This window comes from Cryptomeria japonica, chromosome 3, assembly GCF_030272615.1.
Source record: "Cryptomeria japonica chromosome 3, Sugi_1.0, whole genome shotgun sequence".
Classification (NCBI taxonomy): Eukaryota; Viridiplantae; Streptophyta; class Pinopsida; order Cupressales; family Cupressaceae; genus Cryptomeria; species Cryptomeria japonica.
Genome location: NC_081407.1, coordinates 421,476,197 through 421,495,419, shown reverse-complemented (window position 1 = coordinate 421,495,419; position 19,223 = coordinate 421,476,197). Strand labels below are relative to the sequence as shown.

General features: G+C 36.3%; 1 protein-coding gene across 1 annotated transcript in view; it reads left to right on the top strand.

Annotated features, from left to right (window-relative positions):
* LOC131070448 (uncharacterized) overlaps positions 1–11,498 on the top strand; it is a 61,659-nt gene extending 50,161 nt beyond the window's left edge. The window contains exons 6-7 of the mRNA XM_058006000.2: positions 10,650–10,850; positions 10,957–11,498. Coding sequence (XP_057861983.1) covers positions 10,650–10,850; positions 10,957–11,172 — 417 coding nt within the window. The 3' untranslated portion in view covers positions 11,173–11,498. The remainder of the gene's footprint in view (positions 1–10,649; positions 10,851–10,956) is intronic.
* The last annotated feature ends 7,725 nt before the right edge of the window (positions 11,499–19,223 follow it).

The window sequence follows — 19,223 nt, the reverse complement described above, 5'->3', positions numbered from 1 at the left end:
CATGCGATGACTGGTAAATGAACCATTCGACCTCAATAATCGAATTTTGACAAAACTTTGCAGATTGTGAATTATATCCAGATTCAATGTATTAAAAAATGATGCCTTCCCCACAGAAACACTTTGAACTACTATATACCTTTTCTTGGCATTCCAGTTTCAATACGTGTCCAAGGATAGAATCACGTGAAAGACCACCCACTGAAAATGCTCTGACCAACACTAAAGGAAACCCGTACAATCAAAAGAGGCATCGATTCACAGAAAAAAAATGGTATTCGCACTAATCTGATCAATCATAAACCGAAGGAATAAAATTCACATATATTTCCTTGCGCCACACCAAAGAATGCACATATCCCACTCTGAAAAAAAAAAATGTCTCTGCCAAAAATAAGAATTCCAGCCGATCAATTCAATACATCCGTTACATATACCCTAGGAATAAATTCAAAGTCAAACCCATAATAAAAACTACGAACAACTAGAAGATCGTGGCCTTTACCTTAGCCGCAGCAGTGCACCATTCACTTCCCACGATGACTGCAACAAATCAAAGACAACATTTAAGAAAAAAATAAAATAAAAAAGAACCACAGACTCCAAAAATAGCCGCAGCCTCCAAAGGCAAAAACTGCCAAGAGAATAATAAACTTGTATGCCTAGACATAATGTTTTTTTTAATGCCTTCCACAATATAGGAATCTTCATTTTAATTGCTAAAAAAAAATGACTCAATAAGAATCGGGTCTCACAAAGATAAACTGATGTGGCATAAAGACTGATGTAGCAGCTGACATATGGCAAGCAGGCACACAAGTTGGACGAGCAGACACACAGACTGCTCAAGCAAACACACAAGCAGGTCAAGCTGGTCAAGCTCCTCAAGCAGGTCAAGCTCCTCAAGCAGATAGACAACTAGGTAGCTGAAGCAAGCTAATAGATAGGGAGCTTAATTAATATGCATAAATAAACACAATTCAGCCTTTGACATCAATGACAAAAATTCCAACAATAGCTAATGCTTTTGGTCAGTTCATTACCATTGATGAGATCACTAAATCTAGATCTAGATTTTTCTTTGCTAGATTTTGTGTTAGTGTGGAGGTGGGTTTTGTGTTGCCCAATTCCATAAAGTTATCCTCTAGATTGGGTGATTGGAATCAAGATCTTCTCTTTGAAAATTCTCATTTGTACCATTTCCACGCTGCTGGGAGGTGCTCTCTGCTTTGCCAAGATTCTCATTGTTATTTGTAACTAGGTAAGATGGGTTCGGATTGCCTTAAGGCAACATCAGAACCCATATAGGACTAGGTCCTATCCTAAAGGGGTAACGTGCCCCCAAGTTGAGCCCAGCCCTATACCTTCACACCACCCTAAATACTCCACGCCACAATAAATAAATTGGCGCCAAAAGAAGGAAGGCCAACTTGGACTTAATAAAGGTTAAGGTCTCATATAAATAAAGACAACTTGCAAATACAATTCAATCATTCATGGAATCAGCGAACTAGCTCTGCAAATAAAAGGTGCAAATTTTCTCAAGGATTGTGCGAACTTGTCAAGGATAGTGCGAATTTGTCCAAGAGGACATAGGCCTTTTTTGGTGCAGACTTGAAGTGCTTAGAAGTGCAGATCTGTTATACAAAAGAGATCAGATCTGGAGAAGCAAAGCTAAGTATTGTATTTGTGCAATTAAGAGAGAATATATAATCTGACCTGTGGGTCTTTAATGCTGGGTTTTTCCTCGGAGGTTTTCCCAGGGTATTTGTGTTTGTCTCTTGTTTACTTGTTTCATTTCTGAGCTTACTGAATTATGATTTACTAAAATGTTACAAATCTGATTAACAAACTAGGGCATAATTTAAAGACATAAATCTGATTACTGATCTAGGGCACAAAATTAACATGGTATCAGAGCTAAGGTGTCACTAACTTCAGATTTTAGTAAATCATTTGTTGCATATAGTTGCTGTTTGTTTTCAGATTAAAATGTCAGGTTTGAGGGCTGAAGATAGACTTGATGGAGCCCTTGATTTTGCTGCTTGGAAAGTCCGTATTCTATTGATCCTTGAACATAATGATTTGCTGAAATTCGTAGAAGAAGAAAGGCTGTCCCCTCTAGAAGATGCTGAAGAGCTGAAGCAGTTCAAGAAAGACTCTCTCAAGGCTAGGAAGATCATAATTGAATCCGTCAAGAAACACCTTGTCACCGTCATATCAAAATTTGCGTTTGCCAGGGAAATGATCAAACACTTGGAAGGGATGTATGAAGTCAACAACCTCAGCAGGGCTCTTGCTCTAAGACATCAGCTTCTTCACATGAAAATGAAAGAAGAAGACTCAATCATAGCCTACTTCATGAAGATCAATGAACTAAAGGACAAGCTAAGTACTCTTGATTGCCAAATTTCGGATAAAGATCTTGTTATGATTGCATTAAATGGTCTACCTGATGAATGGGAACCATTCATTCGTAGCTTTGGTGGAAGAGCCGATCGTCCCAACTTTGAGCGTCTTCAATCTGATTGCATTGAAGAGGAATCTCGAATTGAGGTAAGAGGAAAACTCAAGAACTCTCACAAAGATAATCATGTTCTCTTAGCTAAATCTAGGAAAGGTGGACATTGGAAGAAAGAAAAGAGAAGCAAAGACTTTAGATCCTCCTCCTATGATCCAAGGAAGAAGTCAAGAGTTAGATCCTCCTCCTATGATCCAAGGAAGAAGTCAAGAGATTCCTCCCACATTCGTTGCTTCAGATGCGATAAGTATGGTCACTATGCTAGAGATTGTCAGAATGATCCCAAGGAAAGGGAAGTGAATTTAAATGAAGTTGCCGAACAAAGTGAGGATTATCTTCTTATCTTTGCTCTATCCAGCAATGTTCCTATGGACAGTAATACGTGGATACTTGACAGTGGTGCCTCTAGACACATCTTAGGTTTTCGTGAGCATCTTTCAGATCTGATTGAAAAAGACACCAACCTTCATGTGGTAATTGGTGATGATGCTCGACCTCTTTAAAACTAGATTCTGGTATTTCCTTACAACTCTGTGATATTCTTTTTGTACCTGGTATTAAAAGAAATCTTATTTCCATTTCTGCCTTAGAAGACAAGGGTTTGCAAATAGCATTTTGTGAAGGGAAAGTACTTGCTTGGTCTAAGAAATCTAATTTCAAAACTGCTCGTGTTATTGGAAATAGATGTGATAGTTTATATAAGCTTGCAGCTAATCCAATTCAAGCTCTCATCCATGAGGCCCCTGAATCATGCGAGCTATGGCATAGAAGACTTGGACATCTACACTTTCAAGCTCTTCCCACTCTCGGTAAAATAGTTAAAGGTATGCCTAAACTTAGTTTATCTCATGATGATGCTTGTAAAGGTTGTGCAATGTTTAAGAATGTAAAGAATCCTTTTCATAAAAGCGATAGTAGGGCTAAAGAAAAGTTAGAACTTATTCATTCAGATTTATGTGGTCCTATGTCTGTAGCATCTCCTAGCGGTTTCCTGTATTATGTTATCTTCATAGATGATTTCTCTAGGAAAACATGGATCTACTTTCTTAAATCTAAAGAGTGTGAAGAAGTCCTGAACAGATTTAAAGAATTCAAAGCCTTAGTTGAAAACACTACAGGAAATCGAATTAAATGTTTAAGGTTTGACAATGGAGGTGAATACACCTCAGGTAGTTTCTATGACTTTTGTGTTAAGGCAGGAATTAAGAGGGAGTTCTATGTTCCCTACAATCCTCAGCAAAATGGAGTTGCTAAAAGAAAGAACAGGACCATTGTTGAAGCTGCAAGAGCCATGATCCATGATCAAGACCTGCAACCTTTTCTATGGGCGGAAGCATCCAAAACAACAGTTTATATTCAGAATAGATGTCCTCATCATGCTCTAAAGGATGTAACTCTTGAAGAAGCCTTTACAGGAATCAAACCTGACATCAGCCACCTAAAGATATTCGGGAGCCCGTTGTATGTTCATGTGCCTAAAAAAAAACGAACCAAGTTGGATCCATCTGGAAAGAAAGGCATCTTAGTGGGATACAACGAATCTTCCAAAGCCTTCAGGATCTACATTTCAAGTCAAATGTATGTTGAGGTAAGTAGAGATGTAACTTTTGAAGAAGATATTGCTTTCAAAAGATCTAAAGGTTCATTATTTGACAATAATGATATGGTGATTGACATTATCTGACAATAATGATATGGTGATTGAAAATCAAGATTCAATAGTTGATGCTAACCCTGAGATACAGGAGGAGTCCACTGACCTTCCGGATCAGGAAGTTCAGAATGACCCAACAGAACCCATGGACTCTACTGATATACCTCAGGATATTGTGGTCTGCAAGAAGAGACCACTTTGGGTTGGAAACACGATTCAAGATGCTGAAAGATTTGCTGCTCCCAGAGGAACCTTTAGAGATAGCAAGAGATTCCAAAATCACGCCAACTACATTTCTGTGATGTGTAATATCATTGAGTTTGAACCTCACAATGTCAAAGAAGCTATGTCCCATCATGCTTGGAAATCAGCCATGGATGAAGAGTATGGGTCTATCATCAAGAATGATGTCTAGGACGTTGTACCCAGACCCAAAGGTAAGTCTGTTGTTTCCTCTAAATGGTTGTTTAAAATTAAGCATAATGCTGATGGTAGTATTGAAAAATACAAAGCTAGGTTTGTAGCTCGTGGTTTTTTCCAAAAGGAAGGAATAGATTATGAAGAAACTTTTGCTCCTGTTGCTAGATATACTTCTATTAGATCTATAATAGCTATTGCTGCAGCCAAAGGTTGGGAACTGCATCAAATGGACGTTAAGACAACCTTCCTCAATGGTGTTATTGAGGAGGAAGTCTATATTGAGCAACTAGAAGTTTATGTACTCCATAAAAGAGATTCTCATGTTTGCAGGTTGAAGAAAGCCTTATATGGGCTCAAACAGGCTCCTCGTGCTTGATATGAAAGAATTGATAAGTACTTACTAAGCTTAGGATTTCGTAAGAATGATGCTGATGCTAACATTTACTTAAAGGTTTATAATGATGATATGCTTATTTTTGTTTTGTATGTGGATGATTTATTTCTCATTGGTGAAAATAAACTAATCATAAGATGTAAGAAAGAATTAGCCTCAGAATTCGAAATGAAGGATTTGGGACTAATGCATTACTTCCTAGGGTTAGAAGTATGGCAAAAATCCAATGAAATTTTTCTAAGTCAAAGAAAATATACTATTGATATTTTGAAAAGATTTAGAATGATGGATTGTAAACCCATGCATACTCCTATGGAATCTAACTTAAAGAAATTAAGTGTTTCTGTAGCTAACTCTGATTTTGCAGATCCATCTGAGTACAGGCAGTTGATTGGATCCTTGATGTATCTAGTCAATACAAGGCCAGATATCTGTTATGCTGTGAATGCCCTCAGTCAGTTCATGAGCTTGCCTAAACTTGTTCACCTAGTGGCTGCCAAGCACATTCTAAGATACCTGCGTGGCACTATTGGTTATGGGCTGAAGTATTCACTTAATACCTCAATCTTCTTTGAAGGCTATTTAGATTCAGATTGGGCAAGAAGTGTGAAGGACAGGAAAAGTACTTCGGGTATTTGCTTCAATTTGGGCTCTGCAGTGATCTCTTGGGCATGTAGAAAGCAATCTTCCGTAGCATTAAGCACTGCAGAAGCTGAGTATATTGCAACATCCGTTGCATCCAGAAAAGGAGTGTGGCTTCGCAAACTCCTTGTTGGATTATTTGGTCAAGCTAGTGGTCCTACCACCATTCACTGTGATAATTAAAGCTATATAAAAATGTCAGTAAATCCTGTGTTCCATGACCAGTCCAAACATTTGGAAACACACTATCACTTCATTCGGGATATGGTGCAAAGAGGCGCCATTCAACTAAAGTACATTAGCACGGATGAACAAGTTGCGGACATCCTTACCAAACCCTTATCCAGAGTGAAGTTCGAATACTTCAGAGACAGACTTGGTGTTGAGGAAAACGGAACCCTGATTGAGAGGGAGCTCCAATCTCAGTGACTCTATCTGCAACACTTTGATCATTCTTTGCTTGTGTGCAAGAATGAATTGTGTCCAATCTATGCTTGTGTGCTAGATGGAAAATTGTAATTATGTAAAGACCCACTTGTGTATTACACTTTCTATGCTTGTGTGCTAGAACCATCCTATGCTTGTGTGCTAGGTGGAAGATGTAATTCTATGCTTGTGTGCTAGATGGAACTCTAAAGGTTCAGATTATGTATTCTCTTCTTCCCTAGTTAAGAGGGAGTGTTATTTGTAACTAGGTAAGATGGGTTCGGATTGCCTTAAGGCAACATCCGAACCCATATAGGACTGGGTCCTATCCAAAAGGGGTAATGTGCCCCCAAGTTGAGCCCAGCCCTATACCTTCACACCACCCTAAATACTCCACGCCACAATAAATAAATTGGCGCCAAAAGAAGGAAGGCCAACTTGGACTTAATAAAGGTTAAGGTCTCATATAAATAAAGACAACTTGCAAATACAATTCAATCATTCATGGAATCAGCGAACTAGCTCTGCAAATAAAAGGTGCAAATTTTCTCAAGGATTGTGCGAACTTGTCAAGGATAGTGCGAATTTGTCCAAGAGGACATAGGCCTTTTTTGGTGCAGACTTGAAGTGCTTAGAAGTGCAGATCTGTTATACAAAAGAGATCAGATCTGGAGAAGCAAAGCTAAGTATTGTATTTGTGCAATTAAGAGAGAATATATAATCTGACCTGTGGGTCTTTAATGCTGGGTTTTTCCTCGGAGGTTTTCCCAGGGTATTTGTGTTTGTCTCTTGTTTACTTGTTTCATTTCTGAGCTTACTGAATTATGATTTACTAAAATGTTACAAATCTGATTAACAAACTAGGGCATAATTAAAAGACATAAATCTGATTACTGATCTAGGGCACAAAATTAACACTCATGATACAATTCACTGATGTTCAAAAGATTGTTGATGCTCTTCTTCAATCCAATGGGTTGGTGCAGGATTAGGTGTCAATCAAGTAGCTTTGGATAGTGCCTCTATTGTGAGGAGCCCTGTGTTGTCTCAGCCTACTATTGGTTTCCCTTTGCTGGGGATGGTTCGGAAGAAGCTGGACAGTTTTTCCTTTGTTTTGGGTTATTGTAAGGGTAAGAGAAAACTTGCTGCTGATCATGGGAGATATTTAAGCATTCTGATTTGACTCATTTATATGGGTTGGTGATGGCTACTTCTTCCCATACAGCCGCTCTCTTCAGGCCTTGGATTAAGTTTGGATCCAAACCCCCTTGACTTCTCTTGTTTCCTTAGGCTGATAGTAGCCTTGTTCTCTTGCTGTACTTTCTTTGTCGAGATGGTTTGTTTCACACCTTGTGAGATATGTTGGTTTCGCCTGTTGGCTGTTTTGCTTATAGCGTTTTTTAGCTTCACCTTTTTGGCTGCTTTGTAAAAGGTTCAGGCCCTTCCTGTTTTACCTAATCAAAACAGTTAATTAGTTTATTTTCCCCCCCACAATTTGATCATTTCAGGATACATTTAAATGTACCTGTTGCACAACATAATTTTGCCACAAAATCCCTAGTAGCATTGTTAGGCAACAGTTGAAATGATAATGATATACCACCATTTGTTGAAAATGGATAGCTAAGTTCGGATTATATTTTAATGATGCCTAGTGGCAATTAAAATATTAATCATATTGTAATAAGGTTAAGTGATTGCATGTCTAATAGGGCTGGGCCCAAAATGTAACGTGAAAGTCACCTTAATAAGTTATTGGGCTAGACCCAACTGTAGCATGATAAAGCAATACAATATGACATTGGGCTGGGCCCAAAATGTAACGTGCAAGAGCGATTAATCAACTATTGGGCTGGACCCAATATCCAACGTGGGAATATACAGTAATAATTTATTATTACTTGCAAGCCGACCTGAGGGTGATTAGCGCCTAAGGTTGGTATATAGATGCTTCAATATGAAGTCATTTGGATATACAACACAATTCATATTCCTTCTATCTGCTCTGCTAGCAGCGATTCTTTCTAATGCGAACTTGTGCAAGGCGATCATGCAAGGTTGAAATATAGTGAAGTTGTCAAAGTATCTTGTGCAAATCAGATCCAGACTGCTGCTGCTCCGCTTTATCATCTGCTGTTAAAGGGCTGCATTCAACACTGATTTCTGGAACTGAAATCTGAGATAAGTCTTGTAAACTGTCTACATTTGAGATAATACATAACACATTTAAAGGCTGGGTTTTTCACCTCCAGGAGAGAGGTTTTCCCAGGGTCTTGTTGTCTTGTGTCTTGTGTTTTATTGCTGTTACTGTTCTTGTGTCTTGTGTTTTATTACTGTTACTATTTATACACAGTCTGATTATAATCAAATTGGTTATATTAACATCTGATTGCTTAAAATTAACACCATTTAACCATGATAATCAACTAATGGCATTGTGGCCACACATTATACATAAATGCATTAAATTGACAATTTGCGCTTAAAGATCAAACTAATAATCCATGTCCAATCACCATGAAGTAGAATAACATAGAATCATAAAGGGACCAAAAATGAGAGATGTTACAAGTTAACTTTTACAAATCCAAATATAAAATATGCTTTGTTCTGGTTCATTAAAAAAATAGCTTTTATCCATTTTTTTTTCAAGAAACTAAATTAAAAGTTTGGATAATGCAAAATAAATAATAGACAACTTGCAAAGTCAATTAGAATTATCAATTTAATTTCCAGTTAAATTTTAAAATCCACTCTAACTAATTTCAGTACAAAGCTTTTTATTTTAACCACAATAAAGAACTAGTTTCATATAATCTTTCTAATTTTTAAATTCGATAAATAAATTTGCACAATGAATTATTTAAAATAAACTAATTATAGTTCCAATTTCTAAATTAACTATGTTGTTTTTAAAATAATATCTATTTCCACCAACATGACTAATTAATTAGATGAAGGTTAATCTATGAATCCATGAATGAAGTGAGCATTATTAATTATCTAGTCGTAGTTAATTAGATCATCTTTTTAATTAATTCAAACAATATCATTTCACATTTTTGATTATGGATTTATTAGCTTCACAAAGCAGAGCGTAGTTCAAATTTCCTAGTACTTGTCATGTCAATCAACACATTTTGACAAATACAAGTAGCATTGTCAGAAATATAACAATAATCCATTTATCAACATACATCGATTTATTAATATTTCAAATAAATCATATTCATTGAAACCTTTCTATTCAAAAGGGTTGAGAAAGAGGGATGTTATAGAGTAAATAAGGGATGTTATAGGGTAAATGTGGGAGCACAAAAAGGGACTCCTAGAGGTACAGCCATAATATTGGGAATGATATTTGAATAGGAAACTAACATATGGACTAGAATGGGAGGATAGGCATATGCGTATGGGGACTAGACATTGAGGAGTGAAAACTGCCCAATGGGCCTCTCTTGGTCATAAAATGTAGCACTATAGATGAGTTCAAATTCTCTAGCAAAATCTGTTGTGTTTTAAGTGGCTTTTATTAGTGGTTTATTCAACCATAGGTCGATATTGTAGTATTCTTTTGTTGTTTATTTAATTATTTCTAAGCTTTGTTGTTTTAACTGGGTTTTATGTTTGTTGTTACACTTCTTGAGCTTCTTGTGTCAGATCTTGTTATTGCCTTATATATGAGTTGTTTATTAGAGTATATAAACCATAGTTTTTAGTTTTCACATAATTGGACTTGGCTTAGACTTGACAGACCAAAAATTTCCAACTTGACAAAACTCAGCAACTTAAAAAATAACATAAGTTCCTATAAAAACATAAAATTTAATGCAAAATACAATTACAAAATGTCTTATGAATATGCAAAACGTTTGGGAAGTGCTTTCTATTAGATTCGAATACAAATAAAGTACAAAATGACATCATCATGTGAATACAACCATCTTTTAACATTGATGCATTTTTCAATGATGAAACTTCTGCAAGGAAAAGTGGTTGGACTTATCAGATTTTCATACTTCTTGTGCACCATGTAAGGCTGCAGACAATGCTCAAAAAGTAAGTGTTTGTGTTTTTGCTCAAAAAGATTGAATGTTTTTGCACATATTGTAGAAGTCAAGGGTACACTGAGATCTTAGTTCCTTGATACATTCTATTTGTTAAAAGTTTATCATGAGGTAGATATCAAATTAATCGTTGCTAGTGTATTTGTCATTTGATCAAGAAAGGAAGACTTTGCCTCCTTTGTACATTCAAAGGTGCACTGAGATCCTGATTACCCAACCCACAATGAAGGAAAAATTGAAAAGAGAAGAAATAAAAACGCTTTCATGCATGGGCTCGATTGGCATTTATTATCACAATTGTCTTTCTTCTTGGCTTTTTTTTTCTTTTGAAACTGACTGGCTACAAGTCTGCAATTCTAAAACTGACTATAATGTCCTTGCTGATAAATGTTTTCTCTCTTTTTTGAGACTAACTAGCTACAAGACTGCAATTGTAAAACTGAATATGATGTTTTTGCTGATGAAAAAAGCTTAAGATTTGGATCTTCATCTCTGCATTTCACTTATTTTCACATGCATTAGCAGGACCTGGATCTGAATGAAATTGTGATTGAAAGTGAAAGGCGTGGCATATCCTTTGATCAATTGCTGACAATCCCTGAGCGGGATGATTGGGTCTATAGTGACGGGAAGTCAGCTACATGTGTTGTATTTATTCTTGAATTGTATAAAGAGGCAGGGCTATTTGATGCAATTGCTAGTTCTATTCAAGTCACAGAGTTCACGGTAAGTTGAGCTGGATTTTGTTTTATCTTTACAAAATTCATGAGTATGTTTATTCTAATTTAAAAGTCAATTTTTATCTCTTTTGAGCAATTTTTCACTTTTGCAGATACGTGATGCCTACATGCTCAAGTTCTTTGATAGCAACAGGACCCATCTTCCTAGTTGGTGCAATGAAAATGATGATGTGAAACTACCTTTCTGCCAGATCCTAGGAGAGTATCGCATGGAATTGCCAGGATATAACACCGTTGATCCATATGCATTTATGAATGAGCAGTGCCCATCTTTACCACCAACCTATGACAGGCCCAAAGGCTGTTAATATAGACATTGCAGATAAATTGTCCAAGACACTGAAGCATAACTATTGGTCCTGGGTCATGTAATATAATCATTTGCTATGTATTGGTTAAGAAAGCAATATTTTTTTCTGCATCATATAGGGTTTACTATATCTGTCTTCTAGAATCTGGGTTGATGTCTTATTTTTCATTTATGCTACTCTACACATGAATCTGTTATGTTCTTCATTCTTACCCAAACTCAAACTATATGTAACTCTGGAAGATGCGAATTGATGTATCGTCTGATCACTATATATGCACAGATCTTTACATTGTAAAGATAAGAATGTCTAAGTTCCAAAATTATCCGGCTCATCATTTTTGCACATTAATTTTTTAGCATGTCACTTAAATTCTGGTTGGAAAATAACCGAGTAATGATGTAGCGTTTCAGATAAGGAAATATAAGACTTCTATGTAAAAACTGTGTTACGTCACTGATGATACTTTATGGAATAACTATCAATTCAATATAGAAGAGCATGCTGCCTCCTTGCAATGATTGAGAACTTGATGCCTCCAAGGTTTACTTTGTAGGAATTATCAGCCCAGACCAATCTCCGAGGTGCATACTCTTGCAGTCGTGTTATTAACGTAACAATTCTCAAATTAGGACAAGAACAAACAGTTTCTTGGATTTTTATGAGAACACATACGTACATGCATTATCCACCTTATATTTGATGCAGTACTTATTATCTTTTTATGTGGAATTGGCTTTCCTTTCAGGAGCTAAGCCTTTCAAGGGGTAGTTTTTTCAAATATGCACTCAAAGTTCCACACACCACATTGAAGTGATTTTGTTTGACTTTCATCAATTATGTAAATGTTGTGACCATAAAGACATTGTGATCAATTTCAGATTAGGAAAATTGTTAATTACATACAACGTGGATACATGTGGCAGAAATGCAAGAGGGTTTTCAGGTAAACTCGATTTCTGTACCTTTCTACATTGCTAACACCATAGGTATCAATACTTTGTTATTTATGAAATACTTAATACATGTTAATAGCAAGTTGTTTCATGAAACTTGTGTGCAACTTTTTCTCTGAACTATATTTAGTCTCTTGACCTATGCTGGATAATGTTTTTGTTTGAACATTTCTTGCTCAAATTATTGAAAAACAATGTACCATGTACCATGGGGATGCCTTCGTGCCCCTTTCCTCCTCTCCACCTCCTCCCCTGGTTTTGGCTATGGGGCCGATATAATGCGCCGGCCCCATAATGTTATAAGTTAGACTTATAAATAATACTATGGGGCCGGTAACTTATTAATATCACTATGGGGCTGATGCATTATATCGGTCCCATAGACGACACCCACTCTCCCAACACCTTAAAAAAGTATTTCATGTTTTTGACATGGGGATGTCTTAGAGACTTGGAGATTTGGAGTGGACTTCTCCCATTGTACCACCACTTGTACCATTGTACTTGGGATGTTTTTGGAATGTCTCCCTTTTGCCCCATGTTCCCATGGAAAATTAAAATTGTGAGAAAAAGATAATATATATTTTTTTCTTATTTTTGTGGAGCAGCTATTGTTTAGGAAATGAAAAAAAGGGGAGCTGAAAAGAGCTGAAAATAAACAGCAATTGCTTATTGGAAAAAACGTTAGGTGTCTTCATAAATTTTTTTCCCCCCTTATATTTGCCACCAAATTTCACCTCTTTAATTTACCACCAAATTTTACCTCCAGATTTATGTGAAAAATTAATATAAATATTGTTTGCAGGAAAATTAGCAGCTGCATGGGGCCACTAGCTCCACAAATTACTCGTAAAAAATTGAGTAGTGACTCCTAGCCAAAATAATCTAAGCACTTTCATGGGGCCTTGCCCTTAGTGGGGAGGTTCTTTGGGGTGACCACTTTTTTGAGAACTTCTAAGAGATAGTGGGACATCCTAAGGATGACTTGGGGACTATAGGAGCCTTTGAGCCCCTCAAATGTCTCGAGGATGCTTAGATGTCTTTGTAGTGTTACAAAATAAAAGTGCATTAAATACAATTTGAAATTCATGCCCAAGCTTGAACTCTAATGGCTTATAGGCCCCACCTAAACCCTCCAACCCCATTTCACTTCACAACAAGAAATCGATAGTAAGCTGATAACTCATAATAGTGAGTGTGAGAGTCTTAAAGAGCAATAAGCTTGCAGGTGCAAGGTGAAAGAGTGAGTGAAGATCAAGAGGATTGATGAAGAGCAAGAAGAGGTGAAACATTGAGTAAAGAGCATGAGGATTGATGAAGCGCTGAGTTGAGAGGTGATACATTAAGTAAAGAGCACGAGGATTGATGAAGTGCTGAGTTGAATGATATTGAATTGAACGATTGAAAGCATTTTTGAAGCAAAGAGTAAGGTTTGATTGGTTTTTTAATAAATTTTGTACAATTTTTTTTATTATTATTTAAAAATTAAAAATTAATGTATATTTTTTATTGTAATTTGTTCAAAATTTCAATAATAAATTTAAAGTCAATAGCGTTGTTAGTTTAGTTTTCAATTTTGCTAATTATTCAATGAATGATATTAATGGATCATGAACAAATTTCGATTTTTTTAAATATATGGCAGCAAGCTATCATATTTTATATTTTCAAGTTCTAGATTTGAAAGTTTTTAGTTTGAAAAATTAGGATTATAAGTTGTGTATTTTTTGCTTTTGTGTTAAATGCAATTTGAAGTAAGAAAAGAAAATGATATTTAGTTTGAAAAAGGTCAAGAACAAATATTTTATTAGTGTATTCTTTTCCTCTATGTTTTGTGCATCTTGAAGTAAGAAAACAATTTTTTTTTGTCTTAATCCCTTGCATTATGCATAGTTTGAATTTGAAATTTGAAATCTTATAAATTTTAATCATTTATTGATTTGTTACTATGTGTTCTAACAACATGAGTGAGGATGAGGTTGGGCATCAATAGTTTGAAGTTGAAAGTGAGTGAATTAGATTACCACACCTAATGAAATAGAAGCTCATATATGACCATGAAATCCAAACCACTAGTTCCATTGGAGTACAAATATTAAGTGTCCTTCCATAGTACTAGCAAAATTGGCTAAGGCTCTTTTTGATCCTAAGCCTCTTCTAATACAATTCACATAAATCAAGCTTGGGGCATTTCAAGCACTATGTTGTGTAAGTGCCACTTTTGTAAGCTTGAATCTTAGGCTAGCATTATTAGAGTTAATGTCCACCTTCATATCCAAGGAAAAGGTGTAGATGCATGTGAGACGTTGGCATAAAAATTGAACTATAGGGTTCAGATATGTAGGGTATGGGGTGGTCTAGGTAATGAAGCTAATAGACCTACATTTGCTTCTTTGTCTCTAAGGTCAAGTGGTAATCATAGACACATTTATTTCTACTACTTTGTAGAGGTTAGTTGCACATATGTTAGTTACTTCTACGGTAGGGGTAGCAAAGGCTAAGGGGAAATGCAATCCTATCTCATTAGCATAATTATTCAATGTGCAATTGAAAGATGAGGCAAAAAAATGCCATTAATTTTTTTTTCTTTGTCAATGACATTCTATTACATGTGTCTACCTCCCCTTATTATAAATTATGAGGAAATGACAAAGATAGCAAGGGCAAGACCATCATAGGTGCCAATGGGGGAGACAAAATTAGGACCACAATCTTGGATGAGAATTATTCCAAGAATTTTTTTTAATGGAAAAATGAAAAAATCTTAGGTCATTAGTGGGGATTCAACATAGTCACATCATGGTTTTTGATTAAGGTAAAAACAAGTTTTGAAGGGGCCTCGAAACCCTTTACAATAGGATCTTAAAAGATAAAAGCAATAAGAAACCAAAAGGAACAAACCAACGAAAAGCCAACAAAAACCAGAGAAAACTGGCTAAAGTCCCAAAAAATCAGCAAAAACCAGCCAGACTCGAAAGAAGAAACTAATTAATATTTTTCAGGGCATTAGCCAGGATATTGCTAATCCCATACAAGTCTTTGATATTTTCCCGAAGATTAGGGATATCCTTGGCAGAAGCAGCCGCAACTTTCTTGACACTTGCCCTGGTCCTCTTTGCAGCTCCACTTGGAGTAGCTTCACCACCACCAATCTCGATAGTATCTTCATCCATGTCAAGGTCCTCCACCGGTTTAGGAGAGCTAGAATTATCGAGGACCTTAGCAATATCCTCAAGGTTTTTAATGACAACAGACAGGATGTTCGGGATAATGCCCAACACATTTTTCATCGCCACATTCCATTCTTCCAGCGATTTAACCTTCTCCTCCATATCCTGCTTCCATTTTATCTGATCCTTGTCATAATCCTTCCTTTTCTCGTCCTTTTGTTTCCCATTTTTTTCCAAGTTCTTCAAAAGTTCATATGTCCATCTGTCATAATCCAATCTAGCCTCAGTGAGTTTTTAAAGGTTATCCAAGAATAACCCTTTACCAACACTTTCCTTATCCTCACTTAAACTATCCTTAGTTATATCCTTCTCTGGTTCCTTGTTCTTCTCCCTCTCAGAATTCACATATTTTTCCTCATTATCCTTGTCTTCCACATCCACCATTGGTTGGTTGTTGTCATTGGTAGGGCTAGCACTATGGATTGGGCTATCATTGTTAGACTCATTCTCACCTTCTTCATCCTCTGCACCCACATCCTCATCTTTCCAGCTGTCGTCACCCTCAGAATCATCCGTATCCATTTCACTGCCATCTTTTCTAGTTTCCTCTGTATCATTCTTTTCTTCACGGGCTTCCGTCCCAGAGGCACTCTTACTTTTTTTGCTAGAGGTCACCTTCTCCTTGCTGGATTCCCCTCCCTCCAGCTTTCTCTTGCCTTTACCTAGAGAAGCGGATAACCTCTTGTTTTCCAGCATGGTTATATGTATAGACAACCCTTATTTTCTTAAGGTTGTTGATTGTTCAAGGCATCACAAGGATGCCGATTTTTAGTTTTAGATCCTCAAAGATGCTATAGAGGATGTTGGGCCACAAAATATGGTCCAAATAATGATAGATGTGGCCCATGTGTACAAATATGTAGTGAAGTTAATTGAGACAACTTATAGACATTTGCTGGACTCTTTGTTGTGTGCATGCCATGAATAATGCACTCAAGGACATGAGAAAAAAAATGGTTAGATCAATGTAGTTGTCAATAATGTTAGAGATATGCAATTGCTTATTTACAACCACCACACTTCACATGCACTCTTTAGGACATTCTCTAAGAAGGAATTCTTGAAACATGTAGAGGCTAGACATACATCATATTTCATTCTCTTAGAAAGGATGCTTGAGTTGCAAGAGACATTGCAACTAATGGTTATGATAACATAATGGAATTAGTAGCCTAAGTCCTAAGTCCAAGACAAAGCAAGGAAATAGGGTGAAGGATATGGTTAAGAGTGACGTTTTTTGGGGTGATGCAAAATATATTGTCTCCATCATTACTCCAACCTTCCAAGTGATTAGATATGGGGATGCCAATACACCTATCTTTGGAGAGGTGTACGAGTGCATTGATTCCATGCTTGACCAAATGAAGGCTACCGTATGAAAGGGCCCCATATTGCAATCCTACAATGAACATTCAATTATTTATCAGAGATGAGAGAAGCTTAACACTCTTTCACATGACTGTTTATGCATTGAATTCAAAGTGGTACATATAAAGGTATGATAGAATTAAACCCATACAAGATGTTGAGGTGACGGTAGGGTTTATGAAGGCCATCCAAAATATGTATGATTTTATAGAGGCCACCATCATTTGTATTGAGTGGAATAAATTTTCCACTCTTCGAGGTTATTTTGAGTAGGCCAACATGGATAGGGAAACTATGGTGCATGGGGAACCAATTTGTGAACTATGCATGTGTAGACTTCTTTGCCTACCTCTCTAGCCATTTGTTTGCTACCTTAGGTTTCTAGTTCTTTTATTAAAAGGAAATGGTCTTGTAGACGTATAAAAATGACCATATTCCTAAATGAATATTTTATGTTCATTCCTCTATTTTAGTTAAATCTAATTTAACTAAATCACCCACATTCCTCTATTTAATTAAGTAAATTATTCAATTTATTTAGTTAAAATCACTAGACCCCTTTATATCATTTAATTGAATAAACCATTTTATTCAATTAAACCCCTTTCTCTCTACTTTTAATTAAATTTATATTTAATTAATAGTTCACCCCAAATTGAATAAATCTAATCTATTCAATTTTCCAAATTTCAAACAAATTGAAATAAAGTGATTAATTCTATTTTCCCTCACCCACTTGCATTTTCCTACATCTCCCACTTGCATCCTAAACCCTATTCTTAATTTCTTCTAGAATCCATCTAATCCTAATCACTTAACCCAATCCCATCCATTATCCCCTTTCCCTAAATTTGAGTAGGCCACTTGTGAAAAATTTGGAGTAAGTCTTCAAAAGGCATTAAAGCCTTTATCCATTCAACAAGTCTGAATGCCCCCAAATTTGGAAGGACTCTTACAAATTTGTCCCCAAAGTCTTCAAACCATTAATGGTTAACTAACCCTTAGTGATATGGTTAGAGACTTTTTGCCTAACTTAACCTCCATCTAACCCAAGGGTCTCATCAAGCATTTATTGCTTTGACCATGGTTATTCCTGTTGGATTTTGCCAAGATCAAGGGCACAATGAAAAGCATAAAAGAGACAATAGAATGACAAGAACAAACTGTATTCTCATCAATATAAAAATGATCAACTGGATTAACCAATACAATGAATAGAGGCCTGCTTATATAGGCAAGGCCATATGGATGTATGAGCACACAAATATGACAAGTGGCTCAATGAGAAACAAGGGTAGGTAGGAAATAGGTGTGGGTAGGTAGGAGAAATAATATAATATTCCACATGAGGTGGATCACCCACCGAAGGTGGAATTATCACTCCACAATAAGTGGATATGATAGTGTAATAACAAGATCAACACCATAAGAGGTGGAATTTCTCCTACACACACTATCCCAATGAGGCACAAACACCCAAGTGTCTCATATCCAAACTACTATGTAATGCATTATCCTAAGTAAACTTAAGTAAGTGTAATAATATCCATGATGAATAATTATTTACACCAACAATTCCTTTAACCTTTGCACAAGAGTTTACCTCTTGGGTAAAAGTTTTATCCAATGGATAATCCTAACCTAACCTTAACCCTTACCTCCTAGGGTAACCATGAGGTCTTCTCAAACATTTAATGCTTCTTACCTCTCCTCTCAACCAGCTTTATGTTGACAATTGTCACCATTTCATTGGTGAAAATTGAAAACATGGATTAACAACTTTCAAACTTGACCCTTGATTAACTCTTTCAATCCTAACCATCCATTGCCCTATTTTCACTATAAATAGAGCTCTCATTCCTCCATTTTAAGGATCCATGCAAGCTTTTAGTATCTCATTTATGCTCAATTTTATTAACACATCTAACTTCTCTTTGTAATAGGAATTAATCTAATAAGCATTTTAGACTATTTCCTTTATCAATAGCTTAACTCATAAACTAGTATATCATGTTAGGATAGTATTGCTACTAATCTTGTCATCTTATAATCTAGTTTATTGCATTTGTAGAATCATGTATAGATAGGATGCATTTTTATAACTAAATCAATCATAAGCATCCCTCGTTCTTGCATTTGTCATCCCTAAGCCACTTTGCTCAATGATCTGAGAGCAAAGGCATTGGATTGAGGGACCTTGTGAGATAGAGAACCATGGAACCATCCTTGGGAAGTTGAGTCATTCTTCATAACTCCATAACTTGCACCAAGAAGTCCCGTGGGTGTGTGGACAAGCCTCTTGGAGCTTCGTTTTTCACATTTTAAGTTTCATAGCCCCGCTTTTCCCGCATACATTTCTGGTGCCCACCGTGGGGCACTACCCCATTAATCAAATCGGTTTTAAAAAATAAACACTTTTGCAGGTACGCGGGAAACATGAATTAGCGTGTAGAGAACATCCCTTAGCGCATTTGGTGGACCTTATAGCGCATCT